Raw genomic sequence first — 10,692 nt, forward strand, 5'->3', positions numbered from 1 at the left:
GGGGTGGTTACCCAACAGCCCCCCACTACTGCTCAATGACCACCACAGCATCACACCAAGGCCAACTTTCCCATGGGTGCTCCCAGTCAGTGACAAGTATGGCAGGGATACTAGGCCCATTTCCGTGAGGCATACGACTATGATAGGTGACTCTTGGCGGGAAGACTCTTTTTTGGCTTTGCCAAGACTTCCTCAACCTGCACTTCAATCTAAGACTCGTCCTACCCAGGCTTCCTTCCTTCCCTCTCTCGTCACAGGTGTCAGACCTGCATCACGCTCTGAACAGCAATCCCAGCCTCTTCCAGTCCCCTCCCAGCTTTCCTTCCCTGGATTTCTCCCCAGTAAGTCTCTGACCTGACTAACCGTATCTAGGCATCTGCTTCTTGAGGACCCAAACTAACAGTCTCCCCTGTTAAAATGAACATTCCAGGAAGGCAAGGTGGATATTCTAATCATCTTTCTATGTTAGCATCTAGCCCACCCAACATTTCCAAAATTCCTCCAAATGGCTTGGTAAAGTAACTACTTCAATTTCCTCCTCCACTTTTCACCAACTCACCTGGTCTGGAGCCTCTTGAGGCTTGTTTTTGCAGCAGCCATGGTAGTCCAGCCCACTTTAGCTGGGAAATCAAATCTAACTTGGAAACTGGAAAGCCTGCTCATAGAGAAAAGAATAGAAAATGGCTGTTTTTGCCTAGAACAAAGACATTCCAACATTCACAGCCTCTGGTTCTCCAGGGAAGAAAAGATGCTGCCAAAGAGACTTCAATACTGGCATTTGAGGAGAACATCGGGGAAGGTATGGTCTTGGCGACAGCAAAATGATGCTCAACATTTTCAGCTCAATGAAGCACAGACGCCTTCTTGGAGAAAACATTGTAGAAAAGTACATTTTTAGGACCCATTTTTAGGATTAGTCACATCACCCCTGTAAGCCCAGCCAAAACAGTTAATAGCACTTATCTTTCAATAAGAATGGACAAAAAGATACCCAGCTTAGATGCTACATTATGAAGAGAAGATGTCTTTACCCAGAAATTCTAGGTTCCTATAGTTCTCCAGCAGCACTTCCTTATATATCTCCTTCTGAGAAGGCTCCAGCGTCCTCCACTCTCCTCTGGAAAAGGTCACAGCTACATCCTTGAGTGTCATGGATTCCTAGAACACCAAAGACAGCCTTTTTGCATTGGGTTATTCCCAAACAGATCCTAAGAATTCAGAGAAGTAGTTAGGATATAAAGTACTAGTTTTGATGGTATTCAAGTTTTTGAGAATTCCAAAGCAAACTTCAAGGTAGTTGTTATACATCTATTACAAGTGACACAGAACAAGATTATGAAACAATCCCTGCCTTTGCCATTTAGTTCCTGGTGTGAAATGCTGTACAAGGATTCTCTGGCATGTCTAACACTGATCAAATTCACCCTAACACACTGATTTCTAGGATTAACAGAAAATATTAAATGAACGATACAAATTACATTCCCAAACCTGGAATCTGCAGAATTAATGTAAGCTGTACAGGCAATAATTAAACATGTAAGAGTAACATCAGTGACTATATTCTAAACTGTAATTTCCAGTTGGCTCTAAGTAGCAATTATTTTCTATCACAATCAAACAAGGACCTGTGTTCAATGACAAACTCACACTTACAATTACTACAAATTACAAATGAGCACAATTAATCATTAAAACACACTTTCCATAGCATCCTCTACAGCATGACATTTTGAAAGGCAGTACAGCAGAGCGACTATTAGCACTTGGAATAGCTTCCTGTGGCTCCTATAACAAATTACCACAACTCTAGTGGCTTAAGACAACAGAAATTTATCCTCCCAAATTCTGGAGGCCAGAAGTCTGAAATCCAGGTGTTGTGGGAACTGCACACACTTCAGAGGCTCTGAGGGAGAATCCATTCCTTGCCTCTTCCAGCTTCCTTGGCTGTCAGCATTCCCTGGTGTTCCTTGGTTTGCGGCCTTATCACTCCAATCGCCATGTCCCTTTCTCCTGTTCCTGTGTTCAAGCTCTCTCTGTCTAAGTACACTTGTGATGGCATTTAGGGCCCACCCATATAATCCAGAATAATTTCCTCATTTCAAATCCCTATTTTATCACATCTGCAAAGACCTTTCTTCCAAATAAAGTAACATTCTCAGGTTCCAGGGATTAGGAAATAGACATATTTCAGGGGCCCATTATCAGCCTACCAGAGCACATTATTTACCATTGTGAATAGAAATTTTTTTTCCTGACTGATAATTATTGGTATGCAGGAAACTACTGATTTGTAACCAGCTACTTTTCTCAGCTATTGTATGAGTTTCAGTACGTGTTCGGTTGATTCTCTGAGGTTTTCCAAAAAGACTACATTATCTGTAAGTAATATACACTTGCTTCTTTTATATCTGTACTTACCTCATTTCCAGAAAATACTCATTAATAGCAGTAGGGTAAGACATCCTTATCTTCTTACTTTTTATTGTGAGGACTGCTTTTAATTTTCCAACATTATCCAGCTGGAGAATTTTCTTATCGTGTTCAGGAAATATAATTCTATTTCCACCTGACCAATTTTATCAGGAATAACTGTTGAATTTTAATAAATATTTTTGTTTTTATTAAGAGTCAGACATGATCAATTTTGGTAACTGAAGTAAAATAGCATATGAAGAATGAGCTCTAAGAATGTGAAGACTCTGAGGAAAAGGAGACTGTTTTAATTATTCTAGCGTCTTTATACCACCCAGGAGGAGCTCAGTGAGTATCTACTTAAGAATGAAAACTTGGGCTTCCCTGGTGGCGCGGTGGTTGAGAGTCCGCCTGCCGATGCAGGGGACACGGGTTCGTGCCCCGGTCTGGGAGGACCCCACATGCCGCGGAGCGGCTGGGCCCGTGAGCCATGGCCGCTGAGCCTGCGCGTCTGGAGCCTGTGCTCCGCAACGGGAGAGGCCACAACGGTGAGAGGCCCGCGTACCACAAAAAAAAAAAAAAAAAAAAAAAAAGAATGAAAACCTGTAATCGTATATGGTGACGTATGTTAACTAGACTTACTGTGGTGGCCATTTCACTATATATACAAATATTGAATCATTATATAATACACCTGAAACTAATACAATGTTGTAGGTCAATCAGACCTCAATTAACAAATTAACTTAAAAAGAATGAAAATTTCCGGTAAAAAAAAATGAATGAATGAAAACCAGTGAAAGGAAGCTTACCTGGGACTCAGTATTTGGTGGAACAGAAACTGTTTTATCTTCTTCAGGGTTCTCCTCTTGGGAAATAACAGAATCTTGAGAGATCATATCTAGGAATGGGGAAAAAAAACAGTCCAACCTTTTAAATGAGCTTCTCAGACTAGAAATTATTACATATGTCACTCTGGAGAAAAAGGTCAGAAAAAACAAAAAAAAAGTTTTCCCTACGCTTTGAAGACACAGAGGACAGCCAAAGATACAGTTTCCTATTAAAACCCAAGCTTCCCCGCCACCTCATAAAATATCCTTTCAATTTCTAAGCTCACAAAAACTGATTTCATTCATTCCATATACCCACTGTTTTAACGTATTTAGTTTTCATAATAATCTTTAAAATGTTTATAAGGTATATTAAGATGAAATAACACATCTGTTTTATGGAGTAATGTGTTTTCTTCATAGTCCCTGCACAGTGGCTTGAGCAAGAATCACGTATTAAATGAAAGTGCTCTTTTGGGGAGTTTACTTTCATATCTTGAGGAGATCTCTTCCACTTCCTTCCTCCATCTATTAATCTCACCTTCTTTTTCTTCAAGCACTTGGGTCAACTCCTCCACTAGGGTCACCACTTCCTCGCTACTCCCAGGATGTTGTGACCTGACCCAAATCCTGATCTCCCCTGGCAAAACAGTCAGGAATTGCTCAAACACCAAAAGCTCGAGAATCTGTTGTTTCGTGTGGATGTCTGGTCTCAGCCACTGAATGCAGAGCTCCCACAGTTGATTCAGGGCTTTTCTGGGTCCAGCCTCTTCGGAGTAACAAAACCACCTGAACCTCTGTCTGAAAAACTCTGGGTCAGCAGCGTCTCCTCTTAGGAGAGCTTCTTGATCCCCAGGGGTCTCCATTCTTAGCACCCTGTTTTGTTCACTTGAGACAAAAGTGTGAGGATCTGGGGAGATGGCTGTCATCTCGTTCAGGCTACTCCAGCTTGCAATGTGTATCACCAGGAGGAATTCAGTCCCCTTTAGACTTTGAGTGTCAACACAGGCCACCAAAAGGCACTCTCCAGCAAAATATCAAGTGTTCCAAGGATCCACTTTATGGTCTTGCAGAAACTGTCAAGAAATATAAGTTATGAAATAAATGAAACAAATTATGACTCCTAAAAAACTGTTTTTAGTTTGGTTCTGATACACACACACACACACACACACACACACACACACACACACACATTCTCAGAGGCCTAGAACCGCCCTACTGTATTAAAGGAATAATTTTCTCTGTAGATGAAAAGCTGAGAAGTTACTTGCGGGTAATTAAAGGTACGCTCCAAGAAAACAGTTTCTTCAGCCTAAATACTCCTCATCAGCAAAACATATCAGAAAAGGCTCACTGCTACAAGAGGATCCAAACCTATTCCACTCCTGCCCTCTCTCAATGAATGGCCACACAATTTCCCACCAGCTGCTCAACTGAGAAACCTGACTTCATATTTGACTATCAAATTTCTCACAAAATCAATAACCAAGTTCTGGTGGTTTTATTTCATAAGAACCTCTCCATTCTCTCCAACTGAAACTACCTAAGTACAGCCTTCTTCAATTCAGTCTCACACCAAAGCCTAAGGATTCCTTCCAATATGCAAGATATGGTCCTATCACTCCCCAACTGCCTCAAGATAAAATTCAAACACTGAAGCCACAAGTGATGGTCTAGAAACCCTGCCCTGATGACCTCACTCCAGCTCTAGCTGCCCCTGACAGATACTGCAGCTGTAAGAAGGTATCTCTCCATTTCCAGAAACTCTAACACCTTCCGCCTTTGCACTGGAGCCATTCCCTCTCCTTGGAATGCTGCCTTCTTTTCCTCTCCTACCAAGCTTACTCATTAAAACTTGACTCCTTTCCACTGTCACCTCTTGTATGAGGCTTTCTCTGATCCCCAAGTGCTCTTCTGCACAGAGCCTGCCCTGTGCTACATGCATTTTCTCATTCCACAAATAACTGACCATATACAATGACCTGAGAGCGGGACACAAAGGAGACAGGCATGGACGGTCACACAGGGCCCCCACCCTCACAGAGCACCCAAGAAATGACAATACAGTCTGAGATGTGCTTCACTCCAGCAAGTGAGGACACTGTCCTCCAACTGCAACTATCATACCAATAATTACCCACCTCCGAGCACAAAGGCCGGCACACAGTATGCATGACGTCATTTATTCCTCCGCCAAATATTAGGCGCCCACTACGTACCTGGCGCCGCGCTGGACACCTGAGACTCTGCAGTGGCTAAGAAAGGCACCTGTCACGATCTCCAGGGAGCTTACAATAAAGGCTCTGCGAAAATGTGACGCAGGCAGAAAGAAGTTCTCAAACGAGGGAGGTGCGGGGGGGAATTTGCCCCGCAGGGGACGTTTGGCAATGTCTGAAGACATTTTGGCTATCACGGCTGAGGAGGGATGCTACGGGTACCTAATGAGTGGAGCCAGAAAGACTGCTAAACAACCCGCAATACACGGGACAGTCCCCTACCCCCATGCTCACACAATGAATTTTCCCGCCCAAAATACCAAAGTAGCGAAGTTCCAAGACCATGGGCGCAGGGAAAGGATGGAGGAAAGCTCCAGCCAGGAGCGCTCCCACCTCCCGCAGAAGCTGCGCCGTTGGGTGTGCACAGCGAGACTGCCCTCGGCCCCTACCCCGCCCAAGGTGCGCCCTCGGAGCCGGCGACCTGGCCGCAGCCCCCAAACTAAGGACCCGGGGCAACCACTACCTGCGTCAGGACCCGCAGCCATGACCCACGCCACCGCAACAAGCTTCTAGAAACTGGTCCTGCAGGAGCTGCGCGCGCAAGCCGCACCGGCGGGGGGCTCACTGCGCCTGCGCAGGGGCGCAGAACTACGATTCCCGGGATGCGCCTGTCCCGCGTTGCGAAAGTCCCGTGCTTTCCATAGGCTCCCAGCCCGGCCTGTTGCGCATGGTCTTTGGGAAGCGCTGGTGGTCTCAGCTGCGGAATTATTGCTGCGCCAGAGGCCTAAAGGCCTAGAGCCATCTCAGGTTTTCAGATCTATGATGTTCTGTTTCCTTGGTAACCTCAAGCCGTCCCTCCCCTCTTCCTTACCCTTCTCCGAAATCCAGGCTGCAAAAACCCACCGCAGAAGCATATTAGTGATGCATTCACTGCAAGCCATAATTAATGCCGCAAATTGAATTAAACATTAATTTTATGGCTTACACACCTGCCACCATAGGTCCAAACCACCATCATGTCTCGCCTGGATTATTCCAATAGCTTCTTGATTTCACTTTTCTTCTCTTGTCTCTTCACGTTGCAGCCAGAGAGATGCTTAAAAATCAAAAAACGGATTATGGACTTCCTCTACTGAAAACCCGCTAAAGCCTTCCCATTTCACCCAAGGTAGAAATTCTAATTTTTACAGTGGGCTACAAGGCCGATGGAATCTGGCCACTCATAACCTCCCTGACCTCTACCCCCACTTCCCTGCTCTAGTCACAATGGCCTCCTTGCTCTCCCTCTCCCTCCAACCTGCCTGGCACGTATGGCTGACTTGCTGCCTGCCTAGGTATCCTGTATGGCTCACGTTCCCATCCTTTCATATCTTCTCAGTGAAGCTCTGTCACTTCTCTGCTTAAAGTAGAATCCCATCCCCACTCCTATTTCCCCTTTCAACATATCATATCATTTTCTTACTTGATTACTGCTTATTGTCTGTTTTTTTCACTAGACTATCAATTCCACAAGGCTAAGGATTTTTATCTGGTTTGTTCCATGGAAATACCCTCTCCAGGCCCTAGAACAGTACCTGGCATGTAGTAGGTGCTCAACAGATATTTGTTGACTATGTGAATGGTACTTACGGGGATTACTGGGGGAATAGCAAAAAGGGCTGACGAACTCCAGAAGGATTGTTGGGAGTGTCCTATAACTAAGTGACTTTTGGAGCGGTGCCCTTGGGAGAGAAAAGCATTCTAGACTGAAGGAGCAGGGTGAGTCAAGGCTCTGAGACCTTAAAGGAACAGAACAAGCTCAACTAAATGAACCCCTGCACTCATCTCACAGACAGCAAGGCAAGCCGAGGAAACAGGGCTGCCCGAAGTCAAGAAGCTGTCCAGTCCCAGGTCTGAATGCATATTCTTCTCCTGAAAATGGAGGGGACATCAAGGAGAAGCTGGAGGGGGCTTCCCTGGTGGCGCTGTGGTTAAGAATCTGCCTGCCAATGCAGGTGACACGGGTTCGAGCCCTGGTCCAGGAAGGTCCCAAATGCCGTGCGTGGAGCAACTAAGCCCGTGCACCACAACTACTGAGCCTGCACACTAGAGCCCGTGAGCCACGACTAAGCCTGTGTGCCACAACTACTGAAGCCTGCGCGCCTAGAGCCCGCGCACTGCAAGGAAGGGTAGCCCCTGCTCGCCGCAACTAGAGAAAGCCCACGCAGAGCAATGAAGACCTGATGCAGCCAAAAAAAGAGAAAATTCAATTGCTTAAGACAGGAACCTCTTATTAAAGAACTATATCATAATAACAAGAAATAGAGAATGCGTAGGTTGGAAATTACACATGACCTTTGCCCCTTTAAGAGTTAATCTCTTATTCATTGTGCTCCTCTAGTCATCAGAATGCAAATTTTTCTAATTATCCCTTCTATTGTTGAGAAATGCTAGACCAACAGAGTACTTTGGATTCCCAGAGAATTTATTTATTTATTTTTATTTTTCTTTATTTTTTGTGTTTTGTTTTTTTTTTTTTTTTGCAGTACGCGGGCCTCTCCCATTGCGGAGTACAGGCTCCGGACGCGCAGTCTCAGCGGCCATGGCTCACGGGCCCAGCCGCTCCGCGGCATGTGGGATCTTCCCGGACCGGGGCACGAGCCCGTGTCCCCTGCATCGGCAGGCAGACTCTCAACCACTGTGCCACCAGGGAAGCCCTCCCAGAGAATTTATGTCAACAAGGTCATTTACCTCTTATCTATTATCATTTCAACCAAGCTTGAATCAAAGTTTGGGACTTCGGATTCTCATTCTGCAACATCCAGAAATGAAAGGCTATGCTGTTGCTGGATCATTTGGTTGCAGTTCCTTGGGGGATGATCTCCAATGCCTGTTGCAGAGATCCTGGGAGCTGCCCAGTTCCTATCCTTCATGATGTTTAGTTTTTCTTTGTTTCTGTGAACTACTCCAGTACTCTTCTTCAAATATTTTTTTACATACATGAGATTTTTCTGTGCCAGGAACCAGAGAAACCCCAGCTGACAGTACTCAGTGACAATATGTAGATAGTGAATAAAAGTGAGGGAGAAGAAAGGATTATAGGCTACTCCAGGGTCTCTGGTTTGATCAACTGGATGCTGGTTCCACATACACTAAGGGACACAGGAAGAAGGTTTGAGAAAGAAGATTAAAATTCAGTTGGGGATACCTTGAGTTTGAAGCACATGTGGGACATCTAGGTAGAGATGACTTAACTGGAGAAAGAAATTAAAGAGTCATTTAGTAATTGAAGATGAGGGAGTGAGGATTGCAATGAAGAGCAGGTGGAGTGAGAAGCGGTCTTTGAGGGGGTGGCAGAGAGAAAAGGCAGCGAAGTTAACTGGTAAGTAGAAAAGAATCAGGAGAAACTGGTAAAGGAAAACCAACAGAGGAGAATTTTGAACGGGATGATGGAGTCAATAGTTCTAATGAGATTGGAATGAAAAAGTGTCCACAGCAGTTTGCAGTTGGTTGATCCTCAGGCAATTAATTTCAGGGAAGTCCAGTGGGTTGAGGAAAGAATAAAGGTGCAGCCTGAATATAAGAATGGAAAGAGAAGGTATTGGGTAGGTTATTTTTTCAAGGAGAGACTAGGGACAGAATAGGATGAGAAGGAAGAACACTGAAGATGCATTGTTCTGGAACAAGGGTCCTCAGGAGTACATGAAGATTTTCTTAGGATATAGGGGCATGGATAGTACTAAGAAAATCAATCTCTAGATCATATATAGTGTTTCTTCAAATTGCTTTGCCTAAGAATGCCTTTAAAAATCAGGATGTCCTATTTCACAATGGCCCTTCTCTCACTTCACAAAAGCAAGCCATGCCTCTCAGCCATCTCCCAACTAACGAGGGTTGATTACCCTCAGAGGAAGAACTTGAGGACTACTATCAAAGGCATAATTTGATATATTAAATTGGGTAATGAGGAAGTGAATAACAGCAACTGGGTATCTTTTTTTTTTTTAAAACCCCTGTCCTTTTCATTGAGATACATTTCCAATAAAATTTTACTTTTCATGTTTAATAACTCTCAAAAGCTGTAACATAAAAAAAGCTGTAACATAAAAAATATGCTAATCACTAATAGTTGAAACCTTAAAAAATGTTGTAATGTATTTATGTTGTTTTTGATAAGTTGTGTACTATTAATTATGATTATTCAGTCATAGTAATTTTTAAAATAACCATAGAAAAATTTTCAAATATTTAAATTTATATACATATTTTTGTTGAAGTAAAGGATGATAAAGTAAACAATAAGACTTTCAAGGTTAAAACTATATTGCCTTAGTATAAATTGTTGGGCACTATTGTTTGTTGCAGTGTGCAGGCTTCTCACTGCGGTGGCTTCTCCTGCTGCGGAGCATGGGCTCTAGGCACCCGGGCTTCAGTAGTTGTGGCACACGGGCTTAGCTGCTCCGTGGCATGTGGGATCTTCCTGGACCAGGGATTGAACTTGTGTCCCCTGCATTGGCAGGCGGATTCTTAACCACTGCACCATCAGGGAAGTCCCAGGCCTTTATTTTATTTTATTTTTTAAAAATGATTTATTTATTTATTTGGTTGCGTGGGGTCTTAGTTGCGGCACACGGGCTCCTCAGCTGCGGCATGCATGTGGGATCTAGTTCCCAGACCAGGGATTGAACCCAGGCCCCCTGCATTGGGACTGCGGAGTTTATCCACTGTGCCACCAGCGAAGTCCCTGGGCCTTTATTTAAAATGCTACTATTTACAATAGAATTCATTGTCAAAATTTCTTCTTTTCAATTATTTAAGTAATAAGGGGAAATTTTAGATGCCAACCTAAAAATGTGCAAATGGGTTACATTGTTTTTCAAAAAAATGTTTTTTTTTGGGAGACGTGAACAAAATCCTGTGAAGTCACTGTCCTAAGGAAATCAGAGGAGGTAGAATCTTCTGGTATAGGGATAAATCCTATCCCTAGAAAATAGGGGACAGGTTGCCTCATTCTCCAAAATGCAAGGTGTAGTATTATACTGGACCAGATCAGCTTTTTGCCTTTCTCCAGTGATATTTGGGAGGGGAAAAATAAAGTGAATGGTGGGGTTTGCCCAAGGTTGGGCATTGATTGGCACTGTATGTAAGAGAGAAATCAAGGAAAGAAAAACTTGAAGGTGCTAATAAGGATTCATTGCCATGAACATAAAGTGGTCAAAAACTTCGAGGTGATGATGAGGATCTAAAAT

At 43.8% G+C, this 10,692-nt stretch overlaps 1 protein-coding gene across 2 annotated transcripts in view; it reads right to left on the reverse strand.

Moving 5' to 3' along the window:
• ZNF483 (zinc finger protein 483) overlaps positions 1-6,038 on the reverse strand; it is a 31,378-nt gene extending 25,340 nt beyond the window's left edge. Inside the window, exons 1-5 of one of the 2 annotated variants that reach the window (XM_007112047.4) lie at positions 5,988-6,038; positions 3,787-4,321; positions 3,228-3,316; positions 1,032-1,158; positions 560-655 (exon numbers count right to left, since the gene is read on the reverse strand). In XM_007112047.4, coding sequence (XP_007112109.1) covers positions 560-655; positions 1,032-1,158; positions 3,228-3,316; positions 3,787-4,174 — 700 coding nt within the window. In that variant the 5' untranslated portion in view covers positions 4,175-4,321; positions 5,988-6,038. Of the gene's footprint in view, positions 1-559; positions 656-1,031; positions 1,159-3,227; positions 3,317-3,786; positions 4,504-5,987 lie in introns of those variants that run through there. The other variant, XM_028493651.2, reaches the window with a different exon arrangement.
• Positions 6,039-10,692: the final 4,654 nt, after the last annotated feature.

The sequence above is a fragment of the Physeter macrocephalus genome, chromosome 9, assembly GCF_002837175.3.
Source record: "Physeter macrocephalus isolate SW-GA chromosome 9, ASM283717v5, whole genome shotgun sequence".
In the NCBI taxonomy this organism is placed as follows: domain Eukaryota; kingdom Metazoa; phylum Chordata; class Mammalia; order Artiodactyla; family Physeteridae; genus Physeter; species Physeter macrocephalus.